The 19,897-nt window shown below is 52.3% G+C and overlaps 1 protein-coding gene across 7 annotated transcripts in view; it reads right to left on the bottom strand.

Moving 5' to 3' along the window:
• The window catches only part of BANP (BTG3 associated nuclear protein), a 118,975-nt gene that overhangs the window by 69,932 nt on the left and 29,146 nt on the right, over positions 1-19,897 (bottom strand). For 6 of the 7 annotated variants that reach the window (XM_047846127.1, XM_047846126.1, XM_047846125.1 and 3 more), the window contains exons 3-4: positions 16,775-16,866; positions 15,176-15,375 (exon numbers count right to left, since the gene is read on the bottom strand). In XM_047846127.1, the coding sequence (XP_047702083.1) occupies positions 15,176-15,375; positions 16,775-16,866 (292 nt within the window). Of the gene's footprint in view, positions 1-15,175; positions 15,376-16,297; positions 16,475-16,774; positions 16,867-19,897 lie in introns of those variants that run through there. The other variant, XM_047846131.1, reaches the window with a different exon arrangement.

Genomic DNA, 19,897 nt, shown 5'->3' with positions numbered 1-19,897 from the left:
GAAGCAGGAAGTCAACACTGGGACGCTTCCGTCAATGCGACGGCAGGCGATGCGACGGCAGTCCTCGCTCGGACTCCGCCGCCAGTTTCTGTGCGCACGTGTGCACGCGTGTGCGGTTGTGCACGGATCGACCCCATGTGTAAACCCACGTCACTGTGACGTCACCGTGCCACCGCTAACGAGCAGCGGCCTCATGCTGCCCCTTTAGACACATCCGGCCTCCCAGCCCCACCCATCCCCCAGCAAGTGCTAACCTGCTCTCCCCTCTACGGTCCTCACATTTCGCGAATGTTACAGACGTGGAATCAAACAGCTCGTGACCTTGGACACTGGCTTTCTGTACTCAGCGGAAGCCCCAGATCATCCAAGGGGCAGAGCGAGCACCGGTTCAACCGGCGTCGTTGCTGCGCAGTTTCCCACGGCACAGGGGTCTGTGAACCTTTGACTCCAGAAGGGCATCTGGGGTACTGGCAGGTTTGGGCTCTTACAAATACGCTGCCACGGACATCCCCGTAGAAGTCGTGAACCTGAGTTTTCATCTCTCTGGGAGAAATGCCCAAGAATGTGACTGCTGGGCCCTATGGTAAGTACACGTTTAGCTTTACGAAAAACACCGCCAGACTTTTCCAGAACGGCTGTACCTTTCACGTTCCCACCAACAAGGGATGAGAAATCCAGTTTCTCCGCATCCTCGCCAGCATTCGGTGCTTTTCGCCCTTCTGACAGACGTGGAGCGACGCTCGGTGTGGTCTGGACTCGCGTTTCCCTGACGACTAATAGTCACGTGCCCATTCACCACCCAGATCTCCTCTTTGGCAACGTACCTGTTCGAGTCTCCTGCCCGGTTTCTAACCGGGCTTTTTTCCTACAGGTGCGTGTGCCGTCGGTCCCTGCCAGGTGCGTGGTGAACCAGCATGCCCTTCCCATCTGCAGCCTGACTCTCCGTCCTCCTCACCGGTCTTCGTGGAGCAGAACTTGGTGATTTCCGTCATGTCTGACACCTCCTTTTCCACGGGTGGTGCTTTCACTGTCAAGTCTGGGGGTCTGAGCCGGGCCTCGGGCCCCAAACGCTTTCCCCTACGTCTTCATCTACAGGTATTACAGTTTTGTATTTAAACGTGTGCTCCGGTTACAATTTGTTTTTGTTCCAGGTATGATGGGACACCGAGGTTCATCTCACTTGTTCTGCCCGGGGATGTCCAAGTGCCCTGGCTCGTGTGTTGAAAGGCTGCCCTGCCCCACTGGTCTTCGACCCTCTGTCAAAGCTCAGCGGGGCTATTTCTAGGCTCTATGTTCCGATGATCAATTTCTCTCTCCCTCGGTCATTTTGTTTTCTTTTTTTAAGTGTATTTTTATTTATTTTGAAAGAAAGATAAAGCGCAAGTGGGGGAGGGGTGAGAGACAGAGACAGAGAATCCCAAGCAGGCTCCGCAATGTCAGCGTAGAGCCTGACACGGGGTTCAAACCCATGAACCCGTGAGATCACGACCTGAGCCAAAATCAAGAGTTTGACACCCAAATTGACGGAACCATCCAGGCGCCCCAATCGTTTTGTTTTCTAAAAACTACATGCTCAACTCATTCTTTGGCAATGTCAAATCGTTTTCTATACCCTCACCTATAACCATATGTTGGTTTGTTTTTTAAGTCCTTATTAAATAAAAACCAAAATTAAGTAAAAGGGAAAAGGGTAGACTCATAGACTGTCCTGTTTTAATTCTAAGATTATGCTAATCGCCCAAGTTGTATACTCTTGGGTAAAACAGGATCATTCAGAAGCAAAAAATGCTCTGTGACGTGGCCCAGCGACCTGTGACCGGGGGGGGCACAAGAATCACTCACCCGTGTGCAGTGACTGAGCAAAGGGCCCTCAGGCACTCCCCCCAGGAGAGTCACGGCAGGCAGGACTGCCCCCAGGGCTCCGCGTGGAAGGAGACACCCAATCCTCAAAGCGGGAGAGGGCACCACAGCGCCTTCCCTGCGCGGATCAGCAGACCACCGCGTGGACCAGCTAATAACGTGCCCAGGCCCACACAGCCAAGCTAGATTTGAGCCCAAATTCTCAAGCAGCAAAGGGGACATTCCAACCAAAACCAATATAGGAATGGTCCATAACCCACAACTCTTTGAACACCGTTATTTCCTGGGGAAACTAGGGGCTGCCCCCAGAGAGCCCAAAGTTATTTTTTGTGTTTTTTAACCACTTTCCCAAGTGACTCTGATGGGTGCTGATGATTTAAAACAACAGGGGCATCTGGGTGGCTCCGTCAGTTAAGCATCTGACTTTGGCTCAAGTCACGATCTCACAGTTTGTGGGTCCGAGCCCCTGTCGGGCTCTGTGCTGACGGCTCTGAGCCCCGAGCCTGCTTCGGATTCTGTGTCTCCCTCTCTCTCTTCCCTCCTCTGCTCACGCTGTCTCTCTCTCTCAAAAATAAACATCAAAATAAATAAAACAAAACTGCACACACACACAACCCCACAGAAGAGGCACAGACCTGCTGTGTCCATGGGCCCCACACGGCACTCACCCACTACATGGCTCACTCACTACAGATTAGCTTAGTACCAGGCAGCCCCTGCACAGGGGCCTTTCTGTCCATTTTCTCAAGGACAGACCCCAACTGCCCCGGCAAGTGCTCAGTACACAGTCAAGCCCGTGTGTATAAGATGTGAATGAATTCAAGAACGATTCTGAGTTAGTTCAGTCCTCTGGCTCCTGCCTCTAGACTCCATGGTCTCGTGCCGCGGAAAGAAAAGAGACCAAGACTCATGAGCCAGAAGAGAAACTTAGGAAGACGATGCCCACGGGACGGCCTAGCACACTGTCACCCACGGAGGGCGGGGCGACCTAGAGTTCTGTGCACTCACCAGCGTGAGCCCCGCACGCACCATGAGGCCTGGCTGACGGTACCCCCTGGTGAACAAGAAGCCTTAATACGATCGGGTTTTTAAACCTCACAGGGTCAGTGGGGCGTCCGGGCGGCTCAGTCGGTTCAGCGTCAGACCTCGGCTCAAGTCATGATCTCACGGTTCCTCAGCTGGAGCCCGCACAGGGCTCCGCACTGCCAGCTCAGAACCTGCCTGGGACTCTCTGTCTCCCCTCTCTCTGTCCCTCCCCTGCGCATGCACATGCGTGCTCTCTCTTTCTCTCTCTCTCTCTCTCTCTCTCTCTCGTTCTCGCTCTTGCCCTCTTTCTAATAAACCAAAACCAAAACAAAACCCCTCGCGGGGTTGCTGAGGGTCAAAGAACCCAAGCGCTCATATGCATGACCTCTCTCACAGCAATCTTCACATACTGTCTTATTCCCACTGTACTGATGACGAAGCTGGGAAAGCGTAAGAATTTGCCCAAGGTCTCACCCCTTAGAGGTGACAGAGCCTGTCACCAAGCACCTCTCAAGCTCTTAGCCACTTGTTAGTCAAGACCAGAAATACTCCTTTATTTCTGTTAGCCTTTCAGTGTTGCATATTTTCACTGTTTTATTCCCATGGCTTTACAACAAAGTATCTTCAGCTTTCAGAGATGTCATGGCAGACATTTTCCAAGCTATGCTTACAAAGTGACCTTCAACTTCTCTTCTGTTTCAGGAAATCGCTTTGTGACCGTGTTAAAAGTCTCTGTACTCCTATTTTAAAAGATCAACATCTCTGTCCCCTTAGCTCATCGTTCACACAAAATGGACCATCATTTGAATATACGCCAAGGGGCTCTATTGAAGTCTATGCAAAAAACCTAACAAACCACCAAAATAAAAGACCTGAAAAAAAATCTTGAAAACCGTAGGTAAAAAGTTTTAAAACATCATTTTAAAAGTAGTGTTTGCCACTTTTTATTACAAAGGAAAACAGAAAACAAGCTGGTTTGAGCCAGAGAGTTTGAGGACCACGGAGTGGCTGGTGCAGGTGGGCACACGGAGAGGAGGAGGGGAAGGGGTACGCAGGACAAAGATCAGCCAACACCGGAGAGGAGCTCAGCATGTAGTGTGCAAAGAGAAACACACACAGACCTCGGGCAAAGAGGACAAAATGACGTCAAGTCAGGTGGACCCAGAGTTTGCAAATATTATTTGGAAGAGCCGATGTCAGAGCTACGTAAACTCAGAGAACTTTACAGAAACTCTAACTCTGGGGTGCCTGGGTGGCTCAGTTGGTTGAGGGTCTGACTCTGGATTTTGGCTCAGGTCAGGATCCCAGGGTCCTGGGATCAAGTCCCGCATCAGGCTCCGCGCTAAGCGGAGATTCTCTCCCTCCCTCTGCCCCTCTTCCCTCACTTGCATGCGCACTCTCTCTAGATTAAAAAATTTAAAGAAAGAAAGAAAGAGAGAAAGAGAGAAAGAGAGAAAGAAAGAAACTCTAACTCTGAACTAGCTAAAACCTCATACAGATTTCAGTGGCTTATGATCATATTCCGAATGTACACACAGACACACACGTGCATTTGCACACACACAAAACTGACGTCGTGTCCTCACAAAGAGAAGCCAAAGGAAACAGCACGCTGATTCGGGTCTGAAGCTGTTGCCAGCTCAGAGGGGATGGCCGCCATCAACTAGCCAGTCTGCTGTGGAAATGGTGGGGCAGGGGGGGTAGCCTCCCTCCCTACCCAAGAATTTTAGTGCACTGGGCTTAACCCAAGAGAATGCCTCTACGTTTGCTTCCTTGCAGAATGGGGTGCCCTGGGGAAGTCAGGTTTGTATGAACCGGTTTCCAGCTCCTAATCACCAAGGAAAACGTTCACAAGCACTGACTGCACTCGCTCCAGGAAATAAGAAACCAACGGCGAACAAGTCTGATCAATCGATGGCGACACACCCATGGACATTCATTCACTGCTGGGGGGACGCAGACACCCATCCCCAAACGACTGCAGGACAGGGAAGAACGCCCACGACTAGGTTCTCTGCCTACGTCGTACTTCGCGCAGGCAGGTGCTGAGAGCACGGCCATCCTAGCAGAGACTGACTTAGACGCCCAAAGGAAATCCTCTGAGTACTCCCTCCCCTAGGAAGTCTGACGCTCAGTGAGTGACAGCCAGGCTCCGGGCACGGGAGAGACGCCCCGACCTCAGGGTGTCCCGTTCTGTGTCCCGTGCTAACCTTCGAGGGTGAGGCAAGACCGCACCCTCACGCAAGGCCGCCCCTCCCCGCGCAAGGCGGGCAGCTCAGGTGTGGCTTCTCTTCACACGGTGACGTTCAGCTTTGTGCTCTGTGGCCGAGGGAGGAGAGACCTGCCAGAACATCAAAAAGATGTGGGCCACGTCCCTGCCTCCCTCGCACCCACAGAGGAGTCTCACCGGGCCACACTCCTCTGCCGGCCGGTCCTTCTGCCGTTCAAAGTAACCACTCGTAAAGTTCAGCTGGGGAAATCTGAGATACTCATCTTCTCATTTTTGTGAATTATCCCAAAGACTCTCAACAAAGCAAGCTAGCAAAAATCTCCAGTAACTCCACGTTCTACCTGTAAGAAAACAGGTACAGATTCTCCAACTCCACAGACACGTGCTCCCTCAGCACGCACTCACCCACGGGCGCTCAGAGGCGTGCTCCTGCACGGCACACGGGAACCGGGGTCGTAATAAAGTGAACGGTGTGTGAAGTGTACTTACACACACCCAACTGTCTAAACCGTCCAGCGGCCAGCCTAAGACTTCAGTGACAGCAAACCTGGTGGGAGCAGAAGCAGGGGCACCGCCCTTAGTTAAAACGGTAAAACCAGACACCCCGAGGTCCTCATGTCCCAGAGCAGCAGGGGGGCTCGTGGCCACCAGGGGCCCCCGCCCCCGGTGCACGGGGTGGTCCTATCTCGGGGAGCCACTAGGCAGCCAAGCCACATTCCCTTCGGAGCAAGCACGGCCCTGGGACCAGTGCTCACGGATGAGATGTAAACAGGAGAGGGGCCAGCATTTTTAGGAACAGAACGTGCCAACCTGCAACAGTCAGCCCACGAATCCGGAAGATTCTTTACCGCAGTTCAAGTCACCCAACCGACGTACCAAGCGTTCGACCTTCACTGAAATTTGTTTCGTGGGGTTAGTTCTGTTCTTTACAGGCTCAAGATTAAAAAGTCATAAAAACCAGGATCCAAAAAAGTATCCTTAGGGATAAGAACAAATGAGCGTTAAAAACTGCTTCCCAATATCTAATGAAATGAACAAGTTCCTGGGGCGCCTGAGCGGCTCAGTCGGTTGGGCGTCCGACTTCGGCTCAGGTCATGATCTCACGTTCCGTGAGTTCGAGCCCCACGTCGGGCTCTGTGCCGACAGCCCGGAGCCTGGAGCCTGCTTCGGATTCTGTGTCTCCCTCTTTCTCTGCTCCTCCCCTGCTCATGCTCTGTCTCTGTCTCAAAAATAAATAAAAACATTAAAAAAAAAAACAAAAGCGAACAAGTTCCAGCGTGAAAACCACACCCCCAAATAAGCAGCTGCCACAGAGAAACAAGGATAACCTAACGCAGCAAACGTCGACCACGAGCTGCTTCAGAGGAGGGCTCGTTCTAAGCCTGCCTCCGCTCCCCAAGAAGCCACATTTGCACCGTAACGGAGCCCTCTGACTGCAAGCCGTCAGTCCCAAACCAGAAGGGCACATTGGTTGGGAACGCAGATCCTTTCTTCTTCCCAAGGAGCTACAGGAAAATGGCTACCGGACAAGAACTGCTAGGAGGAAAAGCCAGACAACAGGAGGGACCCCCAGGGGGAGCAGGGGGACACAGAGCCGCGAGGGACACCACAGCGGTGAGATTCCGGATGCTCAGATCCTGTCTCTGCCGCCACTTTCCAATACAGGAGACGGCTGACTGGAGGACTGGTGTGGGGAGCACGCGAGACGAGCCTGGAGCGCCTTGTGGTGCCAGAAAGGAAGGAAGTGCTCAAAACAAACCAAAATGACTAGCGGGGAGGGAGTGTCCAAGGACACAGAAGCCACAGCAGAGCAGTCTCAGCCACAGAACCTGGAACATTTGAGCAGCAAAACAAAGGAGTACTGGATTCCAACCCAAAGCGTAAAATAAATACCCATGAGTCCACACTGATATAAGTGAGTGACAATCAAACGGGGAGGAAGAGATAAACCTCCCGTGCAGTACAGTAACAACATACCCAAGAGGTGCAGCAGAACTTCCCACTCTTTCATTTGGGGCGCCTGGGGAGCATCCGACTTCGGCTCAGGTCATGATCTCGCAGTTCATGGGTTCGAGCCCCGCGTCGGGCTCTGTGCCGACAGCTCAGAGCCTGGAGCCTGCTTCCGATTCCAATCCTGCATCTCCCTCTCTCTCTGCCCCTCCCCCGCTCGTGTGCGGTCTCTCAAAAATGAATGTATGTAAAAAAAAAAAAAAAAACAACTAGAAATTAAAAAAAAAAAAGAACTCCACACTCTTTCATTTGGAGCTGAGCTCAGTGATGTCCAGTGATGTCCTTCCCAAGAGCACAGGGGGCAGAGAAGGGGGGCAGTTGGAACCTGACAGGGGAGGAATCTGACCAACGCAACCTCAGCCCAGTGATCCAAGACCACACCAGCAGACAGAAGTCACGGAGCCAGCACGCACCCTGGAGAAGGTGTGATGAGAATGGCACTTCGCCTCTGGGGTCTGCCTCTCAGACTTCGGCAACCCCACGCTCATCAGGAGAAAAGAAACAGACAAATCCCAAGTGAGGGACAATCTATAAAACACCTGACCAATACTCCTCAAAAAATTATAAAAACCAGGTCTGTGAGATTATCACACACCAAAGGAGCCCAAGAAGACACAGCAACTAAATGCGATGTGGACCTACAGGCATTTGAAAGGTAATACGTGAGGGACGCCTGGGTGGCTCACTCAGTTAAGCATCCGACCTCGGCTTCTGTCAGCTCAGGTCACGATCTCACGGTTCGCGGGTTCGAGCCCCACGTTGTGCTCTGTGCTGACAGCTCAGAGCTTGGAGCCTGCTTCCGATTCTGTCTCCCTCTCTCTCTGCCCTCCCCTACTGTCTCTCAAAAATGAATAAAAACGTTAAAAAAATTGTTTAAATAAAAAAATAAATACGCCAATACTATGCAAAAGTATTATGTTAACAAATTCCAGGGTTTAGACAAAAACAAAATCCCTGGAGAATACAAATTAAATAACAGTGACTCAAAAAGTTCCACGTTTATCAAAGTTCTGTATTTATTAAAGAAACTGAATTCATAATTCACTGGCAAACTGGATCAACTATTTAAGGAAGAAATAAAACTAACCATACAGAAACATTATCAGAAAACAGACAAGAGAAGGCTTCCCAAACCATTTTTTTTTTAATTTTTTTTTTCAACGTCTATTTATTTTTGGGACAGAGAGAGACAGAGCATGAACGGGGGGAGGGGCAGAGAGAGAGGGAGACACAGAATCGGAAACAGGCTCCAGGCTCCGAGCCATCAGCCCAGAGCCCGACGTGGGGCTCGAACTCAGGGACCGCGAGATCGTGACCTGGCTGAAGTCGGACGCTTAACCGACTGCGCCACCCAGGCGCCCCCCATTTTTTTAAGTTTTTTTATGTTTGGTTATTCTTCAAAGAGCCAGAGGATGAGCGGGGGAGGGGCGGAGAGGGAGAGGGAGAGGGAGACCCAGAATCCAAAGCAGGCTCCAGGCTCCGAGCCGTCAGCACAGAGCTCAATGCGGGGCTCGAACTCACGAACCATGAGATCATGACCCGAGCCAAGTCAGACGCTTAACCGACTGAGCACGCAGGCAGCCCTCCCAGATAAATTTTTGAGACTAGCATCATCCTAGTAACAAAGACAGGTCAAGAAAGAAAACTATAGACTAGCATACCCCATGAAAACAGATGCAAAAACCTTTAACTACATGTTAGCAAGTCGGTCCAAAAATACATAAAAAGGGTAACGTGCTATGACCATCAGGTTTATTATGACAGAAATGCAAGGCTGGTTTAGCATTTGAAATCAATCAGTATAACTCACTGCAACAACAGAATCAAAAAGAAAAACCACATAATCATCTCAAGAAGATACAGAAAGAGCCAGCTCACAGTAAAAACTCTCATGAAATCAGGAATAGAACTTCATCAACCTGATAAAGAACATCTGCAAAAGATTTACAGCCAACACCACACTTAACGGTGGAAGACTGGATGCTTTCACTCGGAGATCAGAAATGAAGTAAAAGTACAAAAAGAAAAAAAAATTACACGCTGAAATGAGAGATCCTATCCATGGAGCAGACAGGGTGCCTGGGTAGCTCAGTCGGTTAAGCACCCAACTCTTGATTTTGGCTCAGGTCATCATCTCAGGGTTCTTGAGTTTGAGCCCTGCTTTGGCCTCTGTGCTGAGTGTGGAGCCTACTTAGGATTCTCTGTCTCCCTCTCTCTGGCCCTCTCCCCTCACACTCTCTCTCAAAAAAAAAGAAATGCTACAGAAGTTTGATGACAAGTAAAACTCTCTTTATGTATATAAAAAACATATATGACCACAAATACTTCCCTTTCTCTTAAGTCCTACAGCAAAACTACTGAAACAAAGTGAATTTAGAAACGATGCAGGATAAAGGTAAGTATAGAAAACAGAGTACCCTTCACGACAGCATCTGAAAGTATGGCGTACTTGGAGAAAACTTTAACAAAACGGGAGTAAGGGCTACGCACCGAAAACTAGAAGACTGCTGAGAAATTAAAGACCAGCGTAAGGGGAGACGTGCACCGTGTTCGTGGGTCCAAAGACTCCATGGCGTTGAGAGGGCAATTCTCTCCAAACTGACCTACAGATCCCAAGTGATGAGCTCTGCGCTATTCTACCATGAGAGAAGTACTCCAGATTAGCAGACGTGCGCGATCTATTGAAATGCTCGGCTGCACGTTTAGTATCTGCGCTGCTTGTCAGACTGTATCTGAGTCATCACATTAGGTTAATCATTCCGCCGGTTGTATGTGTGTAAACTGTGAGTTTTCCTTGGCTGGTACTCGGCCCTGACACGTACAGGGTACCCTCGTTAGGTCACTAAATGTGTGCGGCTGTACAAAGGAGTGTAGACAGTCGGCAAGAGAGATCATACGTCTACAAACTTAAGTGGAAACATCGAAAAACTGAAAACTCGGTAAGGAAAGAACCAAAACCAGGCCCATCACGGCTAAAACCAAACCTTTTCTCATAATTCAAACAGCCCTATCTGGAGTCTCTCACATTCCAAAGCCTACGAAATGCTACGGTCCTGACTGAAGAGCTCAATGACCCAGGGCAGAAACGCTCTGAACACGGATGACCCCTCACCGGGACTGCAAGTGTCCCGAGAGACCCCAGGAGGGGACCTCTCTCTACCCAGAAGCCACGAAGGCTCAAAAAATAGCCTTTCCACAAACATCCATCAACACTTAACACAAAAGGCCCCCTGGGAAATCAAACAGACTCGGCAGCCAGCGTGGTAGAGGGAATTTAAATAATTTCTTGATCAATAATCAGCTTAGAGGAAAGGAAAGAAAATCACTTTCTTCCCTCAGGTGTCCCAGAGGACATATCTCCCTGAAGGAAAAGATTATCTCGAAAAGAAGTCACTTGTATGTCCGAGGATTACAAAGAGGCCCCTGATTTACTCCGATTGTTTTCAAACTGTAGATGTAGAAGTACTAAAGTTTTAAAAGCACAAAAAAACCTCTTCAAGCTTCAAAAATGAAAATCTGTTGTACGGCAATTACATCTCCATAAACAACCATCGTGCATAAAAAATAAAAACATCTTGCTTTTAAAAATAAGAGACAAGCATTTTTTTTTAATTAGTCAATGTGCGTAGTAACGTGTCCTGTTAATGAAAACCAACCCGGAGCACGAGGGTTTGAGCTGCTGTCTGGCTCATCACACAGGCTGGCCCCGTAGGGCACCGGGGACAAGCGGGAATTCTCCCACTCCGGGTAGGCACCGTGCGGGCACCGTCCTGCCAGCTTCCTGGCGGTCATCAGCTAGGGCAGCGGCCGCAGCTCAGCAATGTCCTACTCACTGTGCTTTCTCCAAATGGCACGGTGTGTAGCTTCAATGAAGCGCAAAAGAGGAATTTCTACGCTGATCTGCATGAACGTCCCTATCCATACACCCGACCCCTGCAGCCCACATTCTAAAATTTTTCTTTTAACGCTTATTCGCTTTTTGAGAGACAGAGACAGAGTGTGAGCAGGGCAGGGGGCAGGGAGAGAGGGAGACACAGAATCGGAAGCAGGCTCTGGGCTCTGAGCTGTCAGCACAGAGCCCGACGCGGGGCTCAAACTCACGAACTGTGAGATCATGACCTGAGCTGAAGTCAGACGCTTAACCGCTTAACTGACTAAGCCACCCAGGTGCCCCTGCAGCCCACATTCTAAAACGGAGGCCCTTCTGAAATGCGCAGAGGGCCTGCCACAGCTCCTCAAGGAGCACGTCAGCGGTCAGCCACTTCCAACGTCGACACCAACGCGAGAGGAGCTTTAGAGGTAAAGCCTCAAGTCGCTACACCTAGAACCACAATTAAGCAAAATCCAAATTTATGGTGCACTTCCAAGAAAGAAAAGCACCTACCTGCAGCACCTCGAGTGTTCTCTTCCCCAAGAAGAACACCGTCATTGGATGAAACCTATCCCAATACCCTCACCAACAGTTTCATTACAACGGTTAAGCTTGAGCATCAAAGAAAAGGTTTTCTTTCATTTCTTTTTCTTGGACTCATTTAAAGAATCTCATTCAGGCGTACAATCTGAAAATCTGGATCCTAAGTCGCCACCTGGAGCTGGCAGCGCTCTGCCGCCTTCTGCCCCCCAGGGAGTAAAGAGAACAAGTAACTCTCAGAGCTAAGAGCACGGTCTCGAGAAAGAACCAGCAGATGAGCGGGCGCAATCTCAGAACGCAGACACCGACTTAGCTGCGCACCGCGGCTTCGGGCCGGCTCTGGGCCTCAGGCAGCCTCTCCAAATGGAAGGGCGAGCGGGGTTTCAGACGACGGCTTCTCACCCACCACCCGATTCCTCGTTAACTGAAAAGACCTTTTAAGGGGCCCCCATCTGTCGGGTCCAATTACACTCAGACTTCCCCACGAATCATCCACGATATGGGCCTAAAAAATCTTAAATTAAAAGCATATGATTTACATCTAAAGTAATCCAGAACTTAAATGCTTCTAACTTATATTTTAAATATCTGAGGCCCAAAATAAATAATTGGTAAAAGTACTCTGTTACTCAGAATGTTAATCAATTTTTAATTTATTTTGGAGACTTTCCGCTTTCTGCGTCCCACTCACTACTCGCATTTCATACGCACGACTCTCCTTTACTTACGGTTTACAAATTTGTAACCTTCTAACTAAAATATACACTTTTTCCTCTGATCTACTGTAATTAAATTCTTCTCCCTTACTTCTCCCCAAAATTTCCTGTCAGCAGCTTTCAACTGTTGTCTTAATTCTTTAAAAATCATTCATATACATATGACTTAACACCACGCTTAGGAGAAAACAGAAAAAGGACTGTTCCTTTCTTACTCTCACACCAGTTTCTACACGTAACTGTTTTATGAAAAACATTCACAAACCTCGTGTCAAGACACAGTAAGTGCGCTCTCTGGCGGGTTGATTTGATGTTACCGGTACAATTACTCAAAGCCAGAAAACCTACCCGATTTGGTTTAGCCAGATCATATATCTGACTCGGTATCAGAAAGCTTTCCTTTTAATTTACCGCTTGTCAATACACACACAGAAAACCACAGCAGCTTTACCTCCTGTCTTGGGGCAGAGGGAAGCACGGTGGGATTTCCACCCAGGGAGGCTGCCCATGGTGTCTCCCCGCCAGCCCCACGATGGAGAAAACGCTGAAGAAAGCTGGAGAAGCTGGTGGCTCCCTGCCGCCCGGAAATGCCTTCATCCAAGTGAGCCCCTCCGCCTTCGGACAACCCAAAGCCCAACGGGACACGGGACACCGGCCCGGAGGCCCAAATCCAAAGGAAGGGGTGCCACCCTGTCTCCCAGCCCCCACCCCCCAGCTTCATGGTTAGGACCGCAGGAGACGGAAACGGAGCCCTTAAAGGCAGGCCCAGGTCACCTCCGTCTTGTCTTGTTTTTGAAGACGAGGAAACTGGAAACGGACAATTAATACCAGCACGTGCCTTGACCCAGGTCACCGCGCGGCTTCAGACCAGGGCAGCCCGTGGCACGCAGAGGCCTGTTCTCCCAGTAACACACCCTGCTCCGGACACAAAACAAATCCCAAAACAAGCGGCTCGCAGGTCCAAACCGCAGCTGCAACAGCACCCTTCAGACCCGGAACTCACCCGCCTGCCCCTGACGGAACCGTCACGAGGCATCAGCTGTGGAATCTGAACGGGCAGACTTTGTCGACACTTTCCCTGACTCGTCAAGATTACCTCTTCCAAACACAGGTAAGGAAGTCACACACGAAGGAGGACCACCCTCGGCACGGGCCGGCTGCTTGCTCACGAGTCATTCTCTTCTCGTGCCCGGGAGCAGCAGTTCCCACTGGAACTGCTGGGGGCAGGGTCTGAAATCCAGTGGGGCGTACTGGGTCATCACACTCACGAGACACCGCTGGCACTTCGCGGGTATGGCCAAGGAAGTTAAGACATCCTTCGGCGCGTGAGACACGCTCATCTAACAAAACATCTTCCTGCACAAACTTCCGATGTCCCCGACACTCAAGGAAAATCAGGATTCTAACAGCTCTCTGAGCCTAGCATCTGACTCTATTCTACGCTCCAACACAAAATGTTCTCGGGTAATTTTAACGTAACAAACTTTCCAGGAATTCAACTATCGTTCGAGTCTAGAAAAAATTCCATTTTGCTTTATTTGAAACTTCATCAAGAACGGCTCGTCATCTTGTAGGATTCCATCACCAACTAGTATTTGAGTTCCCAGTGTGTGCGGACTCACACCACAGCCCTCCCCACCACCAGGACTCCGCATACGACGTCTGGGCATCTGGCCTGCTCACTGCCCCCTCGTGCATCTCACCTAACCATTCACTTATGGAAATACGTGTTATCGTATTCTACCCCACCGGCCTTTAATCTCTCCTTATGCTACAATTAAGACATTTTACTGGTTTTTCCAATATAAATGTTTTCTTCACATCACATCTGGGGATAAGAGGGTATCACAAAAAAACTGCTCTGAAAACAGGCACTGGTTCTGCCAGGGTGGAGCCCCATGGCCTACAGAGATGAGGGTCCACCAGTGTCTGCTGGAGGAAACCCACGCGGGATCTGGTAGGACACCTGCAAACGCAGGGCGAAAGCCTGTCTCCGAGCAACACCACGGATGAGCCCACCTTCCCTAGGGACAGAGATCAGGCGTGGGCCACGCGGCATTCCAGACACACGAGGCACTAGCAATCACACCCACGCAGCAGCCGTCCCAGACAAACTGGGACAAGTGGCCACCTTGAAAGTGAAGCGTGTTCGTGAGCACTCCCAAACCAAACCAGGAACCCCCAGTCAACCCCACCTGCCCCTTATCGCTGCTCCCATCCCCAGGGCACGTGGGCAGGGCAGAACCCAGCAGACACTGGCAGCAAGGCGACAACAAGAGAGCCCTTAGCAAAAACGCTTCAAGTTCTCATCACCTACAAGGACAAATTCTGCCGCCACCACAAGTGTGACTTTCTTTGGAGCCCCCGTGGGAAAAGACGAGACGCCAAGGCTGATGGAAACTGATGCCCAGAGCCTGAGCTTTAGGTCACGCCAGGAACACCAGCATCTAACTGGGCACCCTGGACAGAGACACAGGCCACAGACGGGGAGACATCTTTCCAGTCTCGGTGAATTCTTTATGAAGTTTCAACTCACACGGTATAAAACTACCACAGGCACCACTAGGTTAGACCGTGAGTGCTTTTAGAAGACACGTGACTACCGATAGGAAGGAAAGTGCAGGATGCTCCAGGAACACTGACAAGCACTGGCATCCGAGAACCAGCCACATGGGACACAGTACAGGGAAGAAAGGTACACCTTCCAAGATCTGGTGGGCTGGCTGCAGAGGACACGCGACAGGCCGGTTCGTGCCCGGGAGCCGACTCAGAGGCACTCAGGCTGCACGTCACACGTGTGCTTTCCTCTCGCTACACCCGGGGCCAGGGAACCAAGGAGGGGACGCCGGCGTGGGCACAACTCCCGCCACCGGGCCAGGCGGGCCGGCGGGCTGGCGAGGGGGCCCCGCGCTCTGCTCTTACCATCGCACTTTGTTGCACGTCTGGGTCGCGCCGAGGGGGGAGCCGGCCACCATGGGGACTTGGATGGGGCTGTGCTGCTTGTTCGTGACCAGGTCCAGCTTCTCCTCTAACGACTTACAAGTGGCCTCCAGAGCTTGCAGCTTGGCCTCGATGCTATCCAACCGTAAGCAGATTGTCTGGTTAATGGAGTACAGGAACGACTGCAAGCGGAAAAGAGGAGGCCCTCAGAAGGGACGCCGAGAACCGTAAGCAGCCACGTCCCCGGACGCCGACCCCGGTCGCATCTGTTCGGGGAGAACCACCCCGCAGCGCCTCCGGGGGGGGCCCCCTTCCCCAGGGCGTGCTTTCCGGGGCCGTCCCCGTGCGCCCAGGGTCCCAGCTCTGCGACGGCGCGCGCGCGCGCGCGGTCTTCGGGACGCTGCCCTGCTGGCCCGAGTCGCCCACCGGGCCAGCGGCACACAGCAAGCGGATGGCCTGCAGGTGCCGGCCGGGCCCTTCCGAACGGCAAGCCCGCCACCCAGTGGCCGGCACGTGCAGGGCTGCGGGCTCAAGTCCCACCCGCCTCCCTGGGCCATGGAGCTTCCCTCAAATTCGCTTCCCGCCAGGGGCGCTCCTGGGGGGGGGGGGGGGGGGGGGGCGCGGAGCTGGCCCGCAACCAGTGCACTGCCTGCTGCGGGGGGGGGGGGGGGGGAGGCTCGAGAAACCACCGCCGGACAGAACAGGAAGCGGGGACCATCTCTTCTCCCTCGGTGCCTGACTTTGACTTGGGAGAGTAACAGACACCTGCGAAAGACGGGCGCGGAACCAGGAGACGGGGACCAGGGACCAGGCTACGGGGACAGACCAGGGCGGGCACGGGGCTGTGGGAACAAGAGACCCGGGCGGGCACGGGGCTGAGGGGACCGGGGGGACCAAGAATGGGGACGAGGCGGGCTCTAATGGGGAGGGGCAGACATCCTCAGTCCCTGCGCAACCGAGCTCGTCTTCTCAAGGACCTAGGCGTTTCTGAAACGGCCTGCGCGGGGAGGCGGGGAGCGAGGGGGGCCACGTGATGAACACAGTCCGCACGCGTCCACGCAACCCGCTTCGTGGAGCGGTCACTGTGCCCACACACCTCCTCACCAGAGCGGCCACTGGCAGGGAAGGCCCGCCTGCACCCCCTCCGAGGACACTCTCGCGGGGACCGGGTGTGAGGACAGCACGTGAGGGCAGCGAAAGGACCGCGAGCGAACAGCACCGGACAGCTGGGAGGGGGCGGCGCGCGAGGGCAGCGTGAGAACGGCGCGTGACGGCAGCACGTCACAGGAGGGAGGAGCAGCGCGTGACGGCGGCACGTGACCACAGGGAGCGGGCGGCGCGTCTCACTCGCGCTGCGCCGCCGCACGCAGCCGCGGCCCTGCGGAGCCCACGGTGCCACGGCGGCACAGGTGGGGCCCGGCGTGGGGTGGGGACGGCGTGGCGCGGCGGGGCGCGGGGCGCGTGCTGTCGGAGGGCGCGGAGCCGACACGGAGCGGGGAGGGGGCACGCACTCCACGCGGCAGGCGCGCCCCCAGCAGGCGGGGCAGGTGGAGGAGGGACTGGGAGGCGCCGCACTCTCACCTTGATGGAGGGGTCCTGGCAGTTGATCTCCAGGCGCTGGCGCTTCAGGGCCGGCTCGTCGTCGTCCGTCACCACATGGTTCTCCAGGACCACTGAAAACCAACGGCGGGGACAGAACACACACTTGAACGTGAACGGCCGGACGGGGCCGCGCCGATACTAAGCTAGTAAGCAGTCGGGCCGCCTTTCCAGTAATGGGGAAATAACACAACCCCTTTCTCATTCTATTTGTTTCGTGTAAACTGAAAATTCTCAAACAGAAAACAGGAGCTCCCCTTAATCTCAAAAAAAAAAAAAAAGAAGTGCAACACCAGACAAAGGAGTTCCCTGATAGGCCACCAACTTGACCTAACACCAAAACGACAGGCTTCCCACTTAGCGCTTGCTCCGTTGAGCTGCCCTGTTGGAACGTCAGCAGGAGAAAACCCAAGTAGCACACATTTCTCTCCAGCGTCCAAGTCCTGTCTGTTGGCCACCGCACTGGAAAACCAAAACCGCTCTTACACTCCCTTCCCGTAGGTGTTTACTCCTCAAAACCGTCTCAGCCCCGGCGCGCGGGGAGACCGCCTCAGCTCTCCCTGCACCAGCCACCCGCCCTGTCCGCACCTCCCAACTCCCCCTCCCAGCTCCTCCGCACTCTGGGCCGGCCCCGGGGGGTGCTCCCCACCGCCTTCCTATCGTCCAGCATCCGCCGCAAAAACAACAGTAAAGGTAACACAAAATCCCACACCAAAACTGCCACAATCACATCGTCCCTGCAAAGGCGCTTCTCTCTACCCCTGCTCCTCGGCCCCAGACCTAGTCAATCTGTAAACGGGACACACTCACAAACGTAGACAATTTCAGATTCGATGTTTGTTTGCCACATGATACGGTGAGGGCTTTTCCATTTTGCCCCGGTATTTCCTCCTTCTCTTCTTGCCAAAGTCACCAACCTTCACGGCCTAGTATATTTCCCCTCCCCCGTCCTGCGTGGTCACACGTGGACACAAACGGTACACAGAGTGGGGCTGCCACGGGCTTACCAACAGATCCGTCTGCATTTTTCCTCTCCGCTTAGCAACGGAACGTGGACAACCCTCCTGGTTAGTGGCTTCAATTACTTTTTAAGGGCAATAACAGAAATATTACCAGTGCGTGAGGATACACAGGTGCGTGTGTAGAACACCGTACGTATACATGCACACACCAAGACAGGTTACCACGGCACTTGTGGGAATAAACCGTAGCACGCAAACACTTCGGGGTATCATCTGTCCGCCTTTCAAGTGCACCCCACATTCTACTTGAGCACCCCACATTCTGCATGGACTCGCCGCGACAGGCGTCATCGTCCGCCTTGCTCAGACGGTGCTGTCTGACCACATCCCTGCTCCTCCCCCAACCATCCCAGAACCACCCACCGCCCGGCCATCTCTACTCCGGGAAATCCGTCCCCCTTCCCTGCAGTCCCGGGCAGATGCTGGAACTCACACCGGCTCATGCCGTGATACCAGCCATGGCACGGTGTCTACCCCCCGGGCGGGTGCCTCCCCGCCCTTTACCCACAGAGCTATGCACAGATGTGGGCAAAGCACATCCTGCTGGCATGTGATTCCTCACCTGCTAAGGGACAGCTGGGGCCAGCGTGGGGAAAGCCAGGTGCCCTGCCCCCACCTCAAAGCATTGACGCTTCGACAGGTTGTACAGACTAAGGTTCCAAATAAGATCTCGATTTTTCTTAAAGCGTCAATGCCTTTAAGCCCATACCTACTAGATGACTCATCTCAAAGCTCCAAAACTTGGAGACGCTGAATAGTCCTATGGCTCAAACGTGAACCTTTCATGGGTCCAAGGCAAGAGCTGTAAACTGATTTCCTAGAGGTGAATTATCCAGAGCTGTACCTTGCAGACCCTTATAGCCAAGGTCAACAATGACAGAAAGCATCTTGCTTACCAAAGGGCTTCGCATCCTGCACTGTAGATCCTGTGGAGGGAATGCCTCAGCCACCTCCATAGAAATGGGTGAGGATGGATTCTCATTCAATTAAGTAAAAATAGGAAAAATCCATGCCTACAAGTGTTTGTGGTTAGCAAAAACACGGGTTCTCAAAACCCGAGTCTATTTACTCCCACTGGTGGGTGAAAACTGGTAGGTGAATTGTATCAGCACTGGAAGATAGATCCTGGCAACCGTTATTCTAATCCTTTTAATTTGCTGAACAGAAAGCAAGTCCAGTGAGGTTAAGGGACTTGTCCAGGGCCACACAGCTAGTTCCTGTAACTACAGAAGAGTCCGTGCCCCACAGCAGCGTCAAGTACCTCAAGGCTTTAAGCAAAGGGGCAGACGTGTGAAAGGCGGTGCACCCGCGGCAGATGACAGAGGTGAGCGTGCCAGGATCCTAGCAGTGACCTTCTATGGACGTGGGGCTACAAGTTTACTTTCCTTCGTCCTTTGCTACGTTTGCACACCTTGCTCGCGCTGCCTTTTAGAATTCTGCTCGCAGTACTTTTCGATAGAAGAACTCCGTGTTCATTACAGCCGTGACTAACAACTGGAAGGGCAGGCCTAAAGAAGGCTGCAATCTCGGTCCATGCTAGACGGGCATAGTGAGCGTAGCCATGGCCGGGGGGGGGGGGGGGGGGGGGGCGGCAGCGAAGGGACATGAAAAGTAGAGGAACCTAAACATCTTTGTTTTCATACATGCCAATAAGCAGTTCTTCTGCTAGGATTTACTTCTGCTTGCCTAACTACTTGTAAATTTCCCAAAGTTCGTATTTTATGGATGAGGGAAAAAAATCATCTCCGTCTTAAGCCCACTCTAGAGGCAAACACGTATACGCAGCGTGGTATTTGCTGGGTGTGTGCAAGTCCTTTTGGACCAGAGATTGGAAGCTTTCTGCCTACTAAGGCCTCAGAGAGCCCCGTACACAATGGTCTCAAGAAACAGTAAACTATAGTTCCCAGTTATTTAAGGAACAGAGACGGGATAAAACCAAGCTTAGAAATGGTTTCTCTGAGCCTTCTCTGAACTATAATCTATAGAGAAACAATTTATTTAGGAAGGAAACTCTCTGGAAGTTTAACAGTTCTAAAAAGGTTTAAAAGTTATGTAATAGGAACATTTTTCTTTGGTAACATTG

The sequence above is a fragment of the Prionailurus viverrinus genome, unplaced genomic scaffold (assembly GCF_022837055.1).
Source record: "Prionailurus viverrinus isolate Anna unplaced genomic scaffold, UM_Priviv_1.0 scaffold_38, whole genome shotgun sequence".
In the NCBI taxonomy this organism is placed as follows: domain Eukaryota; kingdom Metazoa; phylum Chordata; class Mammalia; order Carnivora; family Felidae; genus Prionailurus; species Prionailurus viverrinus.
The sequence above is the reverse complement of the archived record's forward strand: the minus strand, read 5'-3'. Positions and strand labels throughout refer to the sequence as shown.